This window comes from Neomonachus schauinslandi, chromosome 15 (assembly GCF_002201575.2).
Source record: "Neomonachus schauinslandi chromosome 15, ASM220157v2, whole genome shotgun sequence".
Taxonomy (NCBI): domain Eukaryota; kingdom Metazoa; phylum Chordata; class Mammalia; order Carnivora; family Phocidae; genus Neomonachus; species Neomonachus schauinslandi.
The window spans coordinates 33,743,181-33,764,827 of record NC_058417.1 but is presented as its reverse complement, the minus strand read 5'-3'; the positions used below and the strand labels follow the sequence as shown (position 1 = coordinate 33,764,827).

Below are 21,647 nucleotides of genomic sequence, written 5' to 3'. Positions count from 1 at the left end.
CCCCCCCCCCCCCCCCCCGCAAGATATCAGGGCAGGAGTGAGACTGGTGCCTGTCTCTGTCTGGCATCACCATGTTCCTACACCAAACACTTACACTGCTGTATTTACATTGCTGTAATTGGTGTAATGTTTGTCTTCACGATTCCCCCCACTCTGCCTCGGGCTGCCATTAAGTCAGTGTTCCAGCTTTTAGGGATTGGAATTTGAGAACCACAGGCCACCTTTTTACATCTTCTATTCTACCCATGGAGACTTGCCTGGTGTATTTGGCGGGATAAAGGCCATGGAAGCCAAGAAAAGAATATGGGCAAACCCCGCAGTTTCCAGCCCTGGGGTCAAAGAACACTGGGGTTGGGTTCCATGGCTGACCAGGTCAGGAACGAAGTATGACCCACTTCCACTGTCTTTGCAGCCACCAGCGGAAAACCGTCAGTGTGTGCATGTCACCGTTATCCTCTGGGCCCTGAGACAGAAAGGAGCCTAAGAACGAATGCGCTAGGTGGTGGGTTCTGCTCACCAAACTCTCATGGATCGATGTATTCGCCAGTAAGGATGGCAAAGATCTAGAGGTCAGAGTTGTTTATGGATAGAGAGATACAGATTTGAGGGGAAGCTCAGAGGCCAGTGGGGGTGGTCCGTTTGGTTTAAGGCTATTTATTGAAAGGAAGAAGTTCAAATAAATTTTCATGTTTAAAGAGAGGTTTTCTTTCTTTCTAATTATTTTCTCCATTTTTCTGCCTTATCTTTTCTTATCATCTTTCCATCCACCTATCTTCTAACTGTCATATGAGAATGTAGCTTAGAGGGGGCAAAGCCCTGGACTTCAAGCATGAATCTTAATCCGAGTCTAAGTTCCAGTTGTGGCTTTGTCAGGAACTTTCCTCTTCCTTCGCGGCTAAGTCCCATAACCTCTTACTGTGGGTACCAGACTACTGTGGATAATTGCTCAAGTCATCTTCAGGTGAAAAAAGTCCATGGACCCCCAAACATCCTTCAACATAAACAAGCTTCTGTAGACATATTTATCCTCGGTCGGTCCAACTTCTGTAATTCTTTATGTGCTGACTACATCTCTATAGTATGGGAAGACCCCTGGGAGAATCACTAGGGATAGAACAGTTAGGTGCAATTGGTACCGATTTTATTCTTTCAAAGGACTGGAGAAGTTGACAGATGTGCTTTTAATTTTATGACATGCTCTTGCTGAATCTGTGATTTATCTTATACTGAGTTCTCAGTGATGGATACAACTCTCACGCTGATTTTTTCTTCTTTTTTTTTTAAGATTTTATTTGTTTATTTGACAGAGAGAGAGAGAGAGATAAGGAGAGAGAGCGAGAACAAGCAGGGGGGAGGAGCAGAGGAAGAAGAAGCAGACTCCCCACTGAGCAGGGAGCCTGACCCTGCGCTCAATCCCAGGACCCCGATAACACGACCTGAGCTGAAGGCAGACGCTTAACTGACTGAGCCACCCAGGCGCCCCTCTTCTTCCTTTTTTTAGTAAGAAAAACATCCTATGACGACATGCCTAGGACTGCATAGTGGGGGAATTTTTCCCTTGGTCTGAGCTTCAATGGCAGCCTCTGTTAAATGTGTCGTGTTTACTTATGTGAACCACTGAGAGATTTAACATCGCCTGGCTCCCTGCTTATGAAGTTCCTGTTCAGAGAGAGCGGTACCAATGAGCAAAAGACACGGCGGCTCCAGAGATCGACACCGGGCTGGCTTCTGATCAATAAGGAACTATTTGGCAATTTTCTCATATGGAATGACATTTCCTCTTGTAATCTGAGGCAAATCCGAGTGAATTGAAGAAAGGCAATTACCAAAGAATAAAGTAAGATGATTTTTTTGTTGTATACAAAGAATCGGTGAAAAAGAGGACACCCGAGAATTGGATTCGTGGAGGGAACCCCTCCTTTCCTGTCCCTCGCTTCCTGGAGTTACTACTTAGATTGCAACATGGCAAGTGGTTGCTGCATTTCTCACTCTGTGAAAACATTTCCAAAGCCATTCTTGAAATGAAGGTACAAGTTCAATTAAGCATAGAGAAAGGCACCAGAAGCAATATGCTTCAACTTCCCGGTGATGCTTTGTCACGCTGAACACTGCATCCCTCTGAGGAGCGGGTGCCCAGAATACTTCCCAAGGACCTGAGAGGTATAAGGCAGTCACAAGTTGCTCTGTCCTTGCCGATGCATTCGTCTTTTAGCCGGGGTCAGGGCAGGGGCCCAAAGCAAAGTTATAAAGAGGCAAGACAGAAAAAAAAAATGTTTTAAGGGGCTCATACTGTGTGTCAAAAACACGCTTAAAATCTCTCCTCTGAGTGCCTTCGGTTGTGTGTCTTTTTTATTTCCTTGGAGGGAATATATTAAGACAATAGCAGGATCTTTTTAAATTTGAAATCTGGGATCTTTTGGATCCTTATTGGGCCGAAGTTCACCACTGTATTTACAATCTATGAAATGAACGGAGTATGTGAAATTGAAAGAGAATGAAGCCACCGAAATGATACACTGTCCTCGGACATCGGAAGAAAGCCTTCATTTATATGTAATGTTCTAGTAAGTACTCCCTGTTCCCCATTTAAGAAGGCTCTTTGCACTCCATTAGTTACTGGTTTCACCCTTGAAAATATCATAAAATCTTTTTTTAAAAAAAATAACGCCAGCTCGATGAAGTCAGGTGGATACTAAAATGATAAGAATGTTACCTTTCATGCAACTGGAGCTCTGTAGCTGCTAATTAACACAAGGAAAATGGAGGGATATTGGCATTCTTGCAATATACCACATCAAAAAATTAAAATACTTCATAAGTTACTGATATCTCCTCCAGAAATCCATTCAGAAAATCCATTTTTCAATGTCATGATTTCAGTCTTGACCCTCAGTCTATTGAAGGGGAATTTAACTTTAATAAAATGGATTGTCTTTAGAAGACTTTCTAAATTCAGCCTGAAATTAATTCTGGCTGGTCTTTTCCATTGTTGGTCTGGGTTCGTGAGAGTGTTTTATAAGATTTTCTCAGACATATGGAATCTAAGCTTACAAGGAAAGTAGAACCTCACTAGGCCATTACTATCCACTGCATGGCTTCATAGACAGGAGCTGTGCGTTATTTAAAGTAAGCCGTACTGTGTGCCCAGTATTGTATTCACCGCAAACAGTTTTTATTTGGCATTATAGTGACCTATCTCCCACCCTTCAGGAAGCTGGATTTGACCACCATGTACCTTTGGATGATTTAGGAACGCGGAAAACAATACACTTCGTTTATACCAGGCATTGTCTAGGCAGCTGACTGATTGCCTTGTTTAATCCTGACCCCAACCCTCTCAATATCAGGATAATTATCCTCATTTTACTGATGAGTAAATCATGATTTCAGAGTCGTTAAAAAACTTGCCTGAAGTCACACAGCCAAGGAAGTGGTAGAGCCAGGAGCCCAGGTCTGCTTCATTCCATCTCTCTTTGCTAGAGCACATTGCTTTCTGTAAGTGTGGTGGTTTCACCACCGTGGTATCTGGCTTCCAAAATTTCCAGTCCTTTTGGCAAGATTCTCCTTCTTGTTTTCTTTTACTGATTCCCTGGCATTGATTTTCTTAACTGGCTCAATAGAATGATTTTGCACAATTCCTTTTTCTCCTAGTCCTCTAATCTGTGACCAACTCAAGCAAATGGACTGTGTACCTACTAGGTGCCATTGTGGTAATTCTGCCCCATGCTTCCATGCTTGCTCCCACTCACCTGCACCTCTCCAGCTAGTTGATGAGACAGACATGCAAGAGCCTCTTCCAGGGTGGGATTTAAAAGATATCTTTAGAAATGATTTGCAATCCTAAGTATGGGTATTTGAGCTGCTCTTTCAAAAATGAGGAAATGTCCCGCCTCTCTCCTCTATTTATTCTCACTCATGATTTCACCCAGGTTTAAATGCCATCTGGATCCCAGTGACTTCCACATTTATATCTGCAGTTCTCTCTCCTGAAATCCAGATTCATATATCCAACTGCCCACTCCTCACCTCTTCTTGGATGCCCAACAGACATCTCAAGCTTACCACGTTCAAAACTTCTGATTCCCTTCCCCACCCACGAATATGCTTCATCACAGCTTTCCCCAGCTCCACTGATGGGAATGTCTTCCCTCCAGATGCCTGGGCTAAAGCATTACAGTCATCCTTGACTCCTCTCTTTCTCTCACATCATAAATCCAATCTATCGAGAAATCTCGTGGCTCTTCCTTCAAAATATACCCCATCATTTCTCACCGCCCCCTTCACATTGGCCTGGGATCATGATTGACATTGTTGAATCATTGGGATGGTTGCAATTATCTCCCAGCGTTGACCTTTGCCCCTCTACAGTCTCTTTCCAAATATGCAACCACAGTGATACTTGTCAGCAGATCGTGTCACTCTCTGCTCAAAGTCTTAGATTGATTTCTCATTACAGTGGCCTCCAAGAGAAAGACTAATAGGGACGATTGACCCATTTGGAACAAAAGTCTACACCTTCTCAGGTAATGAAGGCAGTGCCACTGTGTCCTTCTGGATGATGCTGATTTCCACCAGTGGTCCCATGCCAAGGCACAGGCAGGAGTTGCAGAGAGCTTGGAATAGGATGAACCTGAACTTTCAACATGCCCACCAGCTCTATGGTTAGTTTCTGTCTCTTCCATTTTGCAAACAAATGCAAAAAGCAAGGAGATGGCTCTTGAAACTGAACCAAAGTTAGAATTAAGAAAAAAACATGCTGCCCAGTTTCATGCAAAGCAGAAGTATCATCATTACAACTAGTTTTAAGATTTCGGAGCTAAGGTTTTCTCTATCCCTAGAGAGGAAGCATGATGGGAAGACGAGGGCACAGAAAAGTTCCCGGGAGGACCTGTGTTTGAATCCTTGCTCTCTCACTATGGAAGGCTAGATTATTGGTCAGGAAGTGTTCACTCCCGTCCCGCCCCCACCTCCATGGGCAGATTTTGATATTGGGCTTGGCCATGTCTCTTGCTTTGGCCAGTTAAGAGGGGATGGAAGTGACGGTTTGTGAGTTTCAAGCCTAAGCCTTAAGGAACATCACGTATTTCTGACCTCCACCATGAGAAGTGCTTGCCATGGGTATCTACCCAATCCCAGAAAAGCAACAGCCATGTGGAGCCAAACTGCCCTCACTGACCCATAGACCCACAGCTGCAACGGGAGAAATCAGTGCTTCCTGTTGAATGCTTGTTCGTTCTGCAGAAGTTGCTGACTTTTACAGCTGCTTACTAAATGGGTGTCCTTGCCAAAATTGCTTCCCTTCTTCAGGCCTCGGTTTCCTCATATGTAAATTGGGATAGCAATCAGACCCACTTTGAAGGTGGGTACTTTCCCCACGTGGGGGCCTAGTGAAGGTGAGCACCAGGGAAGGTGCTGCCCATAAAACTATCAGCACAAAGCCTGAGATGTGGGAAGTGCTCAGTTAGTGTTGCTTCCTTACTCCTCATGCTCAGCACGTGGCAGAGTGGGTACCATGTCTAAGTGAGTGCGGCAAGTTGAGGCTATGCTGGGGTGGGATTCTGGGTAGCAGCAGAGTGGGTGGGGGTCCAGGTCAGGTGTCCCTGGGTAATGTGGTTGGGTGGCCCTGGAGGCAGGGATCAATTTCTTTCACTCTTACTCAGAAGTATGGAAGCAGGGGACTCTGATAGATGCCCCCGAGCAGGTAGTGATGTCTTCCCCGGGGAGGCTTCTGGGCTTGTTTCCCACCCATGATTCCCGTTCACTAGGAACACCCCCCACTTGCCACCAGGCCAATCTTCCGCAGGCTGGCTGCCTCGGGGAGTTCAGCAGATGGAAGAGTGCTGGTGCTCTCCTGCTGAGCAAATCAATCCCTTTCGGCCATAGTGTCCTGGGCATAGTGGGGTCGAGGCCATTCCCACTGGTAGGGCCATCATTATCCTTGCGGCGTGTGATAAAGGTGCACCGGGAACAACTCCCTTATTGCCCAGAGTGTAAGAGCACAAATACCTGCAATTAGGAGGCCTAAAGCAGTTACCTCTCCCCATGTGGGGTCTCTTTATCTTGCTTTCATTCCCTTTCTTTTTCCTTGGCCATGACTGAGGGAGAAGGGCCGCTCCCACTGCCTTTCATTTGCATTTCTAGGGCATTTCTTCAAATAGGTCTTCTGCCTAAACTCCTCGGAAGGCTTCAAGACCCTTCAAGCTCTGGACCCAAACCGCCTTTCCTGTCCCTTCCTCTGTCCCTGTCACTGCTATGGCAGGGGCCACTCATGCCTCCATTAATTCAGGCCCTACCCATGTTTGTTGTGTATCCTATGGGCACTGCAATGATCTGCTGAGGAAGGCAGAGTTTCTCCCCCTGAGCTCTTCACAGTCCTTGTAATGCTCTCCTCGCTTTGGATGCTGCTCTCTGTGCTTGGAATGTCTTCCCTCCTTCCCTCTCTTTCTCCCTCCTTCCGGCCTACCTTCCTGCCTGCCTTCCTGTCTTCCTGCCTGCCTTCCTGCCTGCCTTCCTCCTTCCTCCCCTTCCCCCCTCCTCCTTTCCTCACGTCTCTCTCTCCCCAGCGAATAGTTACTCATCTCTTCAGTCCTTATTGAAATGGCACCTGCTTCGTGCAACCCTGCCATGTGTTCTAAGCAGATCTGCTGTGATCCCAAAGAATTCTCTTTAGATTTTTTACATTGTGCTTGTTACATGAATGTCTCTAATGCACTACGATCTGTCTCCCCACCTAGGGAGTGAGGACCTCGTGGACAGAAAACGTGTTCTACTGATCTAGCTCGTGGCACCCAGGAGCTACTCAATAAATATTTGTTGAGGGAGTGAGCGAACAGCTGAATGAAGGTCTTGGGTTTTCACACTGCTGCCCAAGTCAGCTATCGCGGAAGCGCGTCCTTCGCGGTTCCCATGGAGCTGACGGGGCGGCAGTCAGCAGGGACGCTGCGTTCCAAAGAGATGAAGCTGGAATTTCCCTCAGCCGCAAAATGGCCATCTGCCATTGGTCCCAACGAGACCTGTGCCGCTGGCTCTCCAGCCCCTTGTTTGCACCAGAATTGGTACCTGTTCCTGAGGAAGGCCACTCTTCCGTAGCATGGACCCCCGTGGGTCGGCAGCAGCCACGTCCTTTAACGCGAATCAGACCCGTGTTGGGCGTGGGGCGGGGAGGAAAGTCCCACTAACAATTGAGTCTGCAGCTGGTGATCTGTTAGATTGGGCGTTGGGGCTTAATGTGCGATTTCATGGCTTTTCATGGTCTCTACACTGCAAATTCGAGATGATTTGAAAACACTTTATTTAATTTTCATGCTTTTTTAATCAAAAAAGTTAAAAAGACTAATAATATTGTATGGGCAGTTATAAAATGTGCTATTTGCACATGAGACAGAAATGTCTTCCTTAGATGAGCAACCCGAGTGTGCACTGGGGCTTTGGTGAGGACGGGTGCGCTAGTTTGGAGACAACTCATTCTTCCAGGTGATGTCTTTCGAGGTGCCCTGGGATTCTCCAAGTTCATTCACCACCCCACACCCCAACCTTTTCATGTGGAAGTGACTCGGCAGTGAGCACCTTGTGGGGAGGGCTGGGGTCAGGCCATCTTTATGTTTGGGGAGCCTCGCCTGGTGTTTGTCATGGGCAGGGGTGCAGAAAATGTTTTCTGAATGAATGAAGGAAAGAAGGAGGGAAGGGTTCTCCATACTCTCCCTCCAGCAGTCCAAGAGGAGACCTGAAGGCATTCACTCTTTTCCCCATTGCCACCGGAAGCAGAAGCAGCAGATACAGCTGAGCTCCTCGCTTGGTGGAAGGGCACGCCGAGGGGGTGTGGGTATAAGAATGTTGGCGTGCTGCTTTTTACTTTGGTGAAATCATTATTTACCTATTGCTTAATTCAAAATCCCAGACCCAGACGGACCCTAGAAACTGGAAGTTCGATTTCTTCACTTTACAGATGAAGAAACAGAGTTAACATTGAAGAAGCTCCTTACTTAAGGACAAAGTTGGGACTTGAATCCCACTTTCCTGCTCCCTCCTAATTAGTTAAAAAATATTTTTTTCCCTGTACTACTTCTTTCGTCTCTTGGCGTGAGCTAAGCCTTTCCCAACTTCTGGGATTGCTTTGGGAGAAGTAGCACCTTTTTCCTTCTTCTCCTTTCAACTTTGCACAGCTCTCCCTTTTCTGCTTAAGGATTCTGGGGATAAAACACTCTGGAAACCCAAAGAAATGGACATAGTCCTCTAGAGCAGTGGATCACATATAGCAGTGCAGAAAAATGCCTCAGCCTGAAAAGGGACCCAGCGACACAGAGAGAGAGAATTGGTCCAGCTCTGGAAATGTTGAGGTTGGATCCAAACTACCTGGTGAATGCTTTTTCAGTCATATAATTGGCGAAGCCCTAAATGTGGCCAGCTGACATGGTGGAGTTTGTCAGCTAGTGGAGTCCCCCAGCTCATTACCAATCCATGGGATAACGATGACCATCCTCATAATAATCATTATTGCCTTAGTCAGGTGTGGATGACAAAGGCACCCCGGGGACATTCTTTTGAAATGAGCTGCTTCTTAGCCAACCCTTACTCTCCAGAGTGACTTTCTAGAGAATTAAAGGATCATGAAGCTGAAAGGGGCCCTCTGAGATCATCAGTTCTGGCTTGCTGCCTTCAGACAGGACTAACCTTTATAGAATAGTTGTTGTATAGGAAATCGAACCAAACTTACTTTTATATGTTATTCTTGTGATAGTATCTCTGTTGAGCATTCGATTAAGAAATGGGTTTGATGAATCAGAAACCTAGGAGAGAAAAGAAAATATTAATGACTAGGCAGTGCTATCTCGGAATAAATACTGCCTCCTTGCATTCAATTATTCATTCATATTCATTGAGTGCCTACCATGTGCCAAACAACATGGTGGCTGGAAATTCAGACATTAAATGCACACACTCTACTCTCAAGAAATCCTAGTCTAGAGTAAGAAGACAGGTGAGTAAATGAATGGTTATAATAGAGTGTGAAGATTGCTATGATAGAGTTGCAGGCATGATGATATTAGGGGAAGACCACCCACGTGGGGAATCTGGGGAGCTGAGTGAGCTGGGTCTTGAAGGATGGGTGGAAACTACAAGGTGCTTTGCTCGTAGAATGTAGAAAGGAAGAAGGGTAAGGAAAAAATTGCATCCAGAGGATCTGTGCATATGGACATGAGAGAGTGAGAACTAGTTATGCTCCAGCAAGTACTTCCATGTAGCTGTTACTGAGGGTATGGGGGAAGGATGGAGGGTGAGGCAAGACAGGTAGGCAGGGGCTAACTCATATCAGGCTTTGAATGTCATGGGAGGATATTTAAGCTTCATTCTGAAGGGATGAGGAACCATCAGAGAGTTTTAAGTAGAGGAGTGACATTTTAGGAAGGGGACAGTTATTCTAAAGACAGTGAGAGAGAAAGAGTACCCAGAATAGTGGTATCAGGGATGAAAAAAAAATCTCTAAGAAATAATTTAAAACCTTATATAACTGCTTATTACAAGAATCAAGTATATCATAAGCCATGCCATTGTGTCAACCAATCATCCATCCATCCATCCATCCATCCATCCATCCATCAATCCATCCATCCATCCATCCATCTATCCATGCACCCATACATCCAATAAATATTTACCAAGTGCCTATTAGGGGCCAAACATTGTACTAGATGTCCAGGGATCAGTTCCCATTTTATGTCCATGCCCTCAGGTCTCCAAATTCCTTCTTTGGGAGAACAAGGCAAGGTTCAAGGGGCTCAAGCCAGAGGACCACCATTTGGAAATTGTGATGTGCTCTCACATAACCGTGTACACTGTTTCTTAACAACCTCCCTTCTACTCAGTCTTTTCCAAGGCACAAGGGTTCATCTCAGTCAGTTCAATCCTACCTCTCTCAGCTCTACTCTGTAATTTACGCCTCAGCTGTTAATCGGATGCTGTGACACATCAGCATTTTAAATCTGATTTATTCTGAGGGTTGGAAAAATTGCAGCAGATGATTATTATTATTAGATAAGCAACAGGTAATTTTTAGTTTGGAGAAAGCACAGACTGTTTATTTTCCCTCCATCTGTCTCTCCTTTCCCACACGGTTTCCTGGATGTGTTGTGGTGAGACACACATGGTGGGGGGGGGGGGAAGCGTGATGAGTGAGAATGCTCAGTGGAGTTTGTCAGAGCCACCCCCAAATGGAGAAAAGTCCCAAAGCAAACACTGTTGCTCCCCAGAAGCTTTAGGGTCAAATTTAGCTTCTCCTTTGACCTCCTCTTTGGCCATTTAAAACATAGCTTGATGCTGCCTGTTTGTGCCAATTCACATGGAAGGAGAGACAAAAATATATTGTTACGGCTAGTAAGGAATCTGCCATGCCCCTTAATTAGGTGCCTTGGGCTCCTGGTATCCGGTGAGTCTGGGCAGCACTAATGTTGGGACTGGACCTTTTGAACTGATTAAAAATAATAGAAAAATTTCCAGAGTGCACACAGATGATTTGTGGGCTCTGGTGTGTTGGCGGCGTGGGAGGGAGGATAAAGTATGTACTTGGTATTAAGTGAGCTCAAGTGGGAAGTTAATGGTGTGTGATTGAGCAGTAATTACAGCCAAATCTCAGTTCCCTGTGGTCATGGAAAGGATGGGGGATTAGGAGGGAACAGAGATAAATAAAACACACAGATAAACAATTCTCTTATTTTAGCCAACAACTCCAACCCTTCTATGGCTCAGTTTTTGGCCAGGGTGCCTTCTCTAGGGATTCAGCTGACCCAGAGGAGGGGCCTCTCATTTTCTGTGCCTGCCTACCCTGCAGTGACCTTCGCTGGGAAGGGGGGGGCAGAAAGATCAGAAGGAGGGGAGGACCACCAGAGGTTGGGTGCCCTTAGAGCCAAGGGCTCTGTTCATCTCATTTCTAGGCACATGCCTAGCATAGGACAGGCCCATGTCCCACACTTAGTCGGTGTTTTGGGATGAGTGAGTGACAAGTCTCAGCTTGGATAACTCACTGTGGAGCATCTGGGAGTTGATTAAGTTGGACAAAGAGAGAAATGCTGTGACTTATTCTGAGATCCAGCGAGAAAGCTTCAGGTTTGCTCAGGAAAAGAATGGAAGCATCCCTAGGGGGCCAAACTGGCCTGAGAAGATGCAGGAGCTGGCCCCCAAACTTTCACTGACTGCAGGGGTGGGGACATAAGTTCCTCCCAACAGCCCGCCGGGACACAGCCGGGACCTGCGTCAGTAATCTCCCTGCAAGAGCTTGTGAAACACGCCCATGGTCTGCTGTTGAGGAGACTAACTTCCTGGTGTATCAATCACCCTGTCAGCTGGAACGTGCCTGAGCTTCTGGGATGACATCCACTGACTCGAGCGCTTTAAGCAAAGTGAGGCACAGTCAGGGGCCTAAGCTGAGGCACCTGCCAAAGGACAGGCGGTGTTGGGCAGCTCAGGTTGGCCGACATGGAACCCAGGCACGGGGAAGGCCAACGAGGCAGGTGAGCTCCTGGACGCTCACAAGGCAATACTGTGACATATCGGCAGGCTTCCCAGCAACGAGCATGGCCCAGGATGAACGCACAGGTTGTATCAACGTCATGATCAAGGCTGGTCGAGGGAGATAGAGTTTGCCCTGTGCTTGTGGGTGGCATAGGGGCATGGGGAAAGATGTTTGCAAATGTCATGATCTCTCTTCTTCATCTCAGTTGCTTTCTCCAAGCTCTGTTGGGGAGGCATGTGGTATGAGGAAGGTCATTAGTGTGAAAGTCAAGCAAGACCTGGGCTCCTTTCCTGGATGGGCTGTTAGAAGCTACATGCACTTGGGTGGAATGCAAAGATTCTCTGAGCCATTTTCTTCATCATAAGGATGCTGGTGCCCGCCCCACAGGTTTATTATTAGGGTTCAGTCATAAAATATATGTAAAGTATGTCTCTCAGTGCCTGGAATTCAGAAATCTGCTGTTCATTATAACTGGGTCTGTGATGATGCCAAGAGGTATAGAGTAGGGACTGGCAGGATCTCTGCCAGAACCAATGTCCTTTGGGTGTCACATCAGGTACTCAGAAGGTATGACAGCCCAAAAATATGCTTTCCTGGCCAAAACCCCTTCCTGTCTTTGCTAATGACAGCTGCAGGAGTTGAGTGGCCAACAGATACCTCTGGCCAATGTTCAGCTCTGCCCAGGCCCCAAGAAGGCCCGATGGGACCCCCATGAGGGAGAAGAACTCAGGAGGTGGCATGCACTCTAGAGAGGGAGGACCAGGCAGGGCCAAGTGCCTGTTGCAAAGGGTGATGATGCTTTGGGAGAGGAAATGGGGTTAATGCCTGGGGTGTCCCCATGAGCAGTCTCCTGAGCAGTGATCATGTCACCACAAGAACTCTGTTAAAACCCCCCAGTGGCAAATGCTGGATTTCTACTGATCATATTCACCAGATTCCAAGTTCTGACGGGTCTGGCCTCTCGTGGTCTGGCCAAAACTGCCCAAGGGGCTAGCACAGTGACTGCCAACTTTTGGAACTGTCACACATTCCTTTTGTTTTCTCTCTCTTTTTTTCCCAATTGGAAAGACATTTCTTCTTTTTTCGTTTTCTTTTAAATTTGCATACCTGCTTCCCTCCGTATCTGTCAAAATGTTAAAGGCGATTATTATTATGATGATTTTTAACAAACTGGAATTTTCTCGGTTGGAGATCTGTTGTTGTCATTGACTGTTGGGGAGATGTGGAGCCTCCTGAGAATGTCATAAACTCAGCCTTCGTGATCTCTCCTTAATTTCTCCCAGGGGTGCTTATGAGGGAAAGGAAGAGGAAGATGGGAGGTGTGTTCAGAGCAACTTCAGGGAAGCTGGAGGGGGCTGTTCAGGGCAGGGCCTGGAGGGGAGGGACATCTCACATTTCCCTTCTATCTCTGTTTCCAAGGGGCCACTGAGGGACAGGAGCTTAATGCTGTGGGGTGTCAGTGAGCCACCCCTCCTCTTCTGTTGCATCCTTTTGCACGATGTGGGACCTGAAGACTGTCGTTGGCTCCAGCTCCCCTTTTCTCTCTAGAACAAAGGCTGCTGAATCCTCAGGCTCTGGAGCTTTGAAATGGAGCCATCGTTTCTGCATCTTCGTGAAAGGGACCTCATGTGTCACAAATCTCATGGGTATAAAAGTCACCATCCCGAAGCTTTTCTTGGGCATGGACCTCACCCCTTTGGTTATTTCTGAGATCCAACAGAGACTGAGCTGGTATTCTGACCGGGCTGGGAATGGCAAGATAAGAATGAAAGAATGCAAGACACTTACTTTTATAAATATAGAAACTACCACCAATCCATTAGGGCTCTTTGCAGCTTCTGTGACATTTGTATATAACTCATGGTTATAGTGGATGAGCTGCACCTGGCAAGAGGGAAAAACAAGAGTAAGAACAACAACCTCGCCCAAACAGGTGTGAGGCACAGCATCTCCACCCTACATAAGGGTTAACTTTAAGGTACACTGTAGAACAATCATAAAGACAATGTTGTAATTGAAAGGGATTCAGGGAGGTGTGTGTGCATGTATGTATGTGTGTGGGGTGTATATAAAATGCACACACACACACACACACGGATATACAAAAGTACCCATACATCTTTGCAAATGTTTTCTGGTAACAATCATGCCTTTAATAAGCTCTGCCCATCTGGCTCTGGCTCTGTCCCAGGATATTTCCCCTAAAGCGTGTGCAAAGTGAATTTCTCTTATTAGGAGTGGAACTGCCCTGCAGGGGCAGACGTGCCCTCCTGGCTGCATCCATAGTTGCCACTGGCACTGAGTGAATCTTCCCCCCATGGCCTTGGGCAAGCAGGGAATGGTTAGGTTCTGAGTCAGCCCAGTGACTCTGGGAGGACAGTGGCCAGCCTGTGAGATGCAGCATTCCTGATAAAGAGAGTGATGGCTCAGGCTGCAGATGCCCCAGCCTGCCAAGGTCATCTGCTTGTGCAGGACTCAACTTCCTCCTTGCTCAGTGAAGATCAGCAATCTGTTTGTTAAGCCTTTGTGCAATGGTTAGTGTAAGTAGCAAATGAAGTCTTGGATCTGGGCTCCAGGAAACTAGGTTTTCCCTTTCTTCCCTAATTTTTAAAAAATGCTTTTCTAAGGAATTGTGAAACATAGCATACATATATGTTTAAACGAATGCCCCACGAATTTTTAGCCACATGGGTAATTTACTCCATCTCACTGAGACTTGGTTACTTCCTCTGAAAAACAGGTGTGATTGTCTCTCCTTAGAATTCATCTCAGGCTGTGGTTTTAAAATAGATTTTTTTTTTTAACAGTATGGAAGTATAATTTTTGTAACAAACTAAAAAAAAAAAAAGTGAGAGTTCTTCCCCCACCTCTGTGCAATCCCAGCCCAAGCAATATGACTATTAACAGTTTAGCATATGTCCTTCCTGATATTTTTTGTGCTTATAGATCACACACATATACATGGAGGGTTTAAAAAATTATAAAAGATCCAGGATCTATAAATATCTAGGATAGATAAATTCTTAGAAACATACAACCTACCAACACTGAATCAAGAAGAAATAAAAACCTGAACAGATGAATACAAATAAAGAGATTAAAGTAATAATCAACCCCCCCTCCCAACAAAAAGAAGCCCCAGACCAGGTTTTGTGGGTAAATTCTACCAATCATTCAAAGAAGAATTCATACTGATCCTTCTTAAACTCTTCCAAAAAATGGGAAGGAGAGAGAATACTTCCAAACTCATCTTACGAGGCCAACATCATCCTGACACCAAACAAAGCCAGATACTTTAAGAAAAGAGAACTACAGGCCAATATCCCTAGTGAGCAAAGATGCAAAAACACCAATGGAATAGTAGCAAGCTGAATTTAACAACACATTGAAAGGATTATATACATCATGACCAAGTAGGATTTATTCCTGGGATGCAAGGATGGTTTAACATATGTAAATCAATCAGTGTGATACACCACATTAACAGAATGAAAGATAAAACCAACACGACCATCTCAATAGATTCAGAAAAAGCATCTGACAAAATTCACCATCCTTCATGATAAAAACTCTCAACAAAACCGGTATAGAAGGAACTTACCTCAATGCAATAAAAGCCATATATGAAAAGCCCATAGCTAATACAATCAATGGGGAAAAACTGAAAACTTTCCTCTAAGACAAGGATACCCACTCTTGCCACTTTGATTCAACATAGTGCTGGAAGTCATAGGCAGAGCAATTAGATAATAAAAAGAAATAAAAGGCATCCAAATCAAAAAGGAAATTAATGAAGTCAATTCCATTTATAATTGCAATAAAAAGAATAAAGTACAATTGACCTTGAACAACACAGGTTTGAACTGAGCTGGTCCACTTACATGCTGATTTTTTTTTTAAATACAGTACAATATTGTAAAGGTATTTTCTCTTATGATTTTCTTAATAGCATTTTCTTTTCTCTAGCTTACTTTATTGTAAGACTATATAGTAGTGTACCAAACATGTGTTAATTGACTATGTTATCAGTAAGGCTTTTGGTCAACAGTAGGCTATTAGTAATAAAGTTTTTGTGAAGTCAAAAGTTATACAGGGATTTCTCACTGCATGGGGGGAGTTGGTGTCCCTAACTCTCGCATTATTCAAGGGTCAGCTGTACTCAGGAGTAAGCTTAACCAAAGAAGTGAAAGACTTGTACACTGAAAACTATAAAATATTGATGAAGGAAATTAAAGAAGACATAGATAAATGGAAAGACATCCCATGTTCATGGGTTGGAAAAATTAATATTGTTAAAATGTTCATACTACTTTCAGCTCAATCCCTATCAAAATTCCAATGGCATTCTTTACAGAAATAGAAAAAATATTCCTAAAATTAATATGGAACCAAAAAAGACTCTGAATAGTCAAAGCAATCTTGAATAAGAACAAAGCTTCCTGGTTCCACAAAGTATGATACTGACATAAAAACATACGTATAGACCAGTGAAACAGAACAGAGGGCCCAGAAATAAATCCACACACTTATGGTCAACTAATCTTTGACAAGGATGCCACGAATATACAATGGGCAAAGGATAGTCTCTTCAGTAAAGGATGTGGGGAAAACTGGATATCTCCTAAAGAAGAATGAAATTGAACCCTTATCTCATGTCATATAAAAAATTAACTTAAACTGGATTAAAGACTTATATATAAGACCTGAAACTGTAAAACTAGTAGAAGAAAACATAGGGAAAAAGCTTCTTGACATTCAGTGGTCTTGGCAATGATCTTTGGGTCATGACACCAAAAAGTACAGGCAATAAAAGCAAAAGTAGGCAAGTGGGACTGTATCCAACTAAAAAGCTTCTGCATAGCAAAGGAAACAAAACAGTGAAAAGGCAACCTACAGAGTGGGAGGAAATATTTGCAAACCATGTATCTGATAAGGAGTCAATATCCAAACTATATAGGGAACTCAAACAACTCAATAGCAAAAACCCAAATAGCCTGGTTAAATACGGGCAAAGGGCTTGAATTGACATTTCTCAAAATAAGACATATAAATGGCCAATAGGTACATGGAAAGGTGCTCAACATCACCAGCCATCAGGGAAATGCAAATCAAAACCACAATGAAGTATCACCACACACTTGTTAGAATGGCTATTATCAAAGACAAGAGACTACAAGTGTTGGTGAGGATGTAGAGAAAAGTAAACCCTTGTACACTGTTGGTAGGAAGGCAAACTGGTATATCACCATTATGGAAAACAGTATGGAGGTCCCTCAAAAAATTAAAAATAGAACTGCCATATGATCCAGCGATTCCACTACTGGGTCTGTATCCAAAGCAAATGAAATCTGGATCTCAGAGAGACATCTGCAGTCCCATGTTCATTACAGCATTATTCACATTAGCCAAGATATGGAAATAACCCAAGTTTCTGTTGATGAATGAATGGATAAATAAAATGTATAAAGAAAAATAAGATGGAATATTAGTCACCCATAAAAATGAAGGAAATCCTGCCATTTGTGACAATATCGATGAACCAGGGGGACACCATGCTAAGTGAAAAGCCACACCCAGAAAGACAGACACTGTATGGTCTCACTTATGCATAGAACCTTAAATAGTCAAACTCACAGAAACAAAGAATAGCTTGGTGGTTGTCAGGGGCTGGGGGGAAACAGAAATGAGATGTCGGTCAAAGGGTACAAAGTTTCAGTTATTCAAGATAAGTGAGTTCAGGGGCTTTGAGTACAGCCCGGTGATGATAGTTAGCAATACTGTATTGCATACTTGAAATCTGCTAAGAGCATAGATCTTAAATTAAATCATCTTTACATACACACACAATAGTAACTATGTAGAGGTGGTGGATATGTTATTTAGTTTGTGGTAATCTAATATATTCATGTATTCATATATCAAAATATCAAGTTGTACACTTTAAACATACATAATTTTTATCGGAGAAATCTTGAAAAGTTGTTAAAAAATAAAAAACGAATGGAATTATCTATAATTATAATTATATTATATAATATATATAATTATATAATTCTTTATAATTATGACCCTGAACTTGATTTTTTAAAATTTAAAAATAGTTTGTGGCTATCTTTCGAAGCCAGTTTGTATAGAGCTACCTAAGTTTTTATAATAACTGCAGAATTTTCTTTTGCACAAACGCCGAATGCCCCGTGACACATTTAACGATCCTCTCACTGGCTTTCAGTTTGTTTCCAGTTCTTCTTTCGTCTTGTAACAATGTCACAGAAAGCTCAGCTATATCTGTCTGTAGCAGTGTGAACATTTTCCACAGGCTGATGGGAGAATCTAATAAGACAGTGCCTGTAAAAGTGATTTGTGACTCCGAAAAAGTGTAAGTGTATTCATTATTACCAATATCCTGTATTGTGTTAAAAAAAAAAGGAGGTAAAGTTTTAGAAGCTGAGAAAGTCAATGATTTAAAAAAAAAAAAAGTGCTTTTCTTTGATCTTTGGAAAAAAACCACCTCTAACACAGTGGTTTGCAACCTTCACTGTGCATTTAAATCACCTGGGTGCTTTTAATACCCACCTGTGCCTGCTCCCCTGATTCTGATTTCATTGATTTGGAGTGGGAACAGGGCATGGAGATTTGTTAAATGCTCTCCAGCTAGCGGGCAGCTGGAGTGGAGAGCCAGTACCACACGATCAATGAGCATCCACACCCCCTCAATGCCCAGTCAGGTGGATGGAAACTTGGATCTGAGAATACCCTGACCATCCTGAGTCATTAGGGCTTTTCATGGAGGGAGCATGGTATTGCTGCTCTTGAAATATCCTATTTGCTCATTGCTTTCTCACTTCTCGTGCGTTTTGCCGATGGTGGCAGATGGTCCTACAGCAGCTCTTCTGTAATCAGAAAGGCAACCATGGGCAGGGACTGGCAACTGTGCTTTGCCTGTGCAGAGTGGATCAGGCAGGTTGAAAAGATGCAGGAAGAAGTCTCTTGAGCCACTGGGTGACCCACAGGGTGGCATTCTGCAGGGGCCGGGGACTGCAGAAGGGTGAGGCTGTGCTCTGCTCGAAGCTTGAGCTGGCACATTTAGAATTTTGATCTGATGTACAGTACAAAGGGCTTACAAAAGCAAACTCTTTGGGAGCTAATCGTGATATGCTAATTAAGCATCGAACCTAGTTATTCATTAAAGAGATGCCCCAAGGGCTTCTGCCAGCCTAGTTGGAATTACCATGTGAAAGAGCTAACCCTGGATTACAGGAAATTATTTTATAATCTTGACTTCTTATTAATTTAGACAGGTGCCCTCAATTGAGAAGCGTTCTGGAAATGCAAGAACGAGAAATCATTGTGTTAGAGGAAGAAATAAGATATTGTTGGTTTTTTCATGATGCTCCGATGCAGCTCAGAGCCTGACACCAAGATCCAGCACACTCTCTGTGCTTAAATACTTCGTGACCTGATGTGACTCTTCCTTGTGTGGCACTGGCTTGAACCTTGTGTTCTCATCCCAGAACATACTGTCTCACTCAATCCTACAGGCGCCTGGAATTCACTTGTTCAAAAAATCTTGGAGGGCCAACTACGTGCTGAGGCCAGTTGTATAAGACTGATGAAGTCCTTGACCTCCTAGAGGTCATTTCAGATAGCATCGACAGCTTTGAAGGAAACAAACAAGACTTTGGCTTGCAAAGTGAATGGCAGTAGTGGGAAAAATGGGGGTGAGGTACATAGGAGTGGGCATGATGTCAGGTAGTGTAGAGTTGGTGAAGGCCTATCTGCAGAGGTGAGATCTGAGCTGCGTTCTGATGATGAAAGGAGCTGGGCATGGAAGACTAGAAGGAGGCACGACACGGGCAGAGAGCACAGCCTCTGCAAAGGGGTAGGGACAAATGGCTGAGCATGGTTGGGGAAGGGTGAAGGTGGCTCAAGATGGGACGAGCTCATGGGGGGCTTTGCAGACAATGGTAAGGAGCTTTGACTTTATTTCAAATGCAACAGGGAGTCACCGGTTTTAAGGAAGAAATCAGTTTATCAGATGTGCATTTTTGAAAGATTTCCCAGGGCAGAGTGGAGACAGAGGAGACCTTGCCTCCCCTTCTTGACCAGCAGCTCAGCTCTGGTCTCATCTTCTCTAGGACATCTTCCATGAATCACTGACCTTGAACGTCAAGTGCAGCTCCTCTCTGCTCCATGGCGCTCTTGTCCAGGGGACAGGTTCAAAGTACTTTACAGCTGGGATGGCAGGAGTACTGAGTGATCAGGACAGACGTAAGTCATAGACAACTGTACAATCACATGGATGCTGAATGTCATTGTTGACATTAGTCACCACCATCATTTGTTGATAATCATCACCAACACTTGCTGCACACTTATTTGTGTGAGACAAAATGCCAGCAGTAACATCACCTCATTTAACCCTCATAAAATTCCGTGAGTTGTGCATTCTGTCCATCTGAGTCATGGGGACACTGGGCCTCTGAGCGACGCTTTGCTCAAGGGAGTGGAAAGAGTTGAGATTGCCCTAGTTCCTATGCTGGTAGAGTTCACACTCTACTCATGCTCATGCACCATGTTATTTTGAAATTATTCTTTTCTCTACCTTTGAATAAACATCTCAAGGGCAGGGTTATCTTTCATCATATCCTATGCCCTGGGCCTGTCATGGGACTTGCTTGGAGGCGTTGGCAATGTTTGTTGAATGAATCCCAATTCTGCATCCTGTAGATTCTTCATCTTGGGAGGGGCCTCGGAGGAAACCCAGGCCAGCCACTTCTTTTAAAAATGAAGAAACTGAAACCAGAGTGAGGCTTGCCCAAGATCATACAGTCAATCATACATCCATTCATTCAACAGCGTTTATTGAGCAACCACTAAGTGAGGCAGAGTAGTGTGAGTTGAAGTTTAACAGGGCGATGGGGCCAGACCATGGGAAGCCTGGCAGGCCAAGCTAGGGGGGTCTGGATTCCATTTTAAGGGTGATGGAGAATTGTGTTTATGACTATACTCTTAGGACCACAGGCAAAGCTTCCGTGCCCCATCATGGAAGTGAGCAGCCTGACAAACATTGGTCTTTGGTGACAAGTAACTCAGCTTCCAAGCTGATAGAGAAGTACTCATCTTTACTATGTGAGCAGAACTACTGCAAACAAGCTTCCGAGTCGACAGCAAGCTATCCTTGCCATCGGTTAGGCTGAGAGCAGCATGTGGTATAAAGGTCTCACGCCGAGTTCACACTTGGCAGCAACGAGGTGATTGATGGGTGCGTACCAGGCTGTGCTCGCTCACCCTTCACGCCTCAGCAGAGTGACCAGCTGGGTCCTCAGACCGTGCTGTAGACGCCTCAGTTCGGCTTTCCCAGCGTGACACTCCATTAGCAGGAGCCCCTTAGTGAACTCAGGAAAGAGCAGCCTTGTCATGGAAGACTACACACCTGGCATTCGGAGGGATAACACCACCACCTTAATTACCCCTGCTTAGACACCTCAGTGGCTTCCCATTGTTCTGAGACGGAGATGGAGACCCAAATCTGAGCACAAGCCATGTGTGGCCCCTGGCGTTTCCCACCACGTCTCCTCGTTCCATGTGCTCTGGCTACAGTGACCCTTTAGTTTCCTTGCGCACCATGCTTCCTCCTTCCCTAGAGCCTATGCATACACTGTTCCTTCTGCCTAGGACGCCCTTCCCTCCCCTCTGTGTCTACCCTTTATTTACACACCCCTTTAGATCTGAGCTCAAGGGTCACCTCTTGAGAGAGATCCCCATGACCCACCCTCATGGCATCCCATGTCTTTCCTCTTTGAGACAGATCACAGTTTTGTTTCAGTTTCATTGTGCAATTGATTAATGCTTGCCATTTTCACTATGCTGACTTTAAGCTTCATTCAGGCAAGGATCATATCTGATGGGTCCTTGTCATGTCCCCATGCCCAGCACAGAACCTGGCACGTATTAGCTATAGCAACATAGAAACAATTGTTAAGTGAATGAATGAAGCCACGCAGGCTGGCAAAATACAATAATATGTGATGTCCCCAAGGGACAGGGAGAGCAAGGCACTTGGCAGAGCTGGTAAAGGAACAGCCTGGAATCCTAAAGAGAGGATCTCTAATGGGAACTCGCCACTGGGTACCCTTGGGCA

The 21,647-nt window shown here is 44.6% G+C and overlaps 1 protein-coding gene across 1 annotated transcript in view; it reads right to left on the bottom strand.

The window, feature by feature from the left end:
- CA10 (carbonic anhydrase 10) overlaps positions 1-21,647 on the bottom strand; it is a 537,563-nt gene that overhangs the window by 10,810 nt on the left and 505,106 nt on the right. The window contains exons 6-7 of the mRNA XM_021703952.1: positions 13,295-13,390; positions 8,714-8,786 (exon numbers count right to left, since the gene is read on the bottom strand). Coding sequence (XP_021559627.1) covers positions 8,714-8,786; positions 13,295-13,390 — 169 coding nt within the window. The remainder of the gene's footprint in view (positions 1-8,713; positions 8,787-13,294; positions 13,391-21,647) is intronic.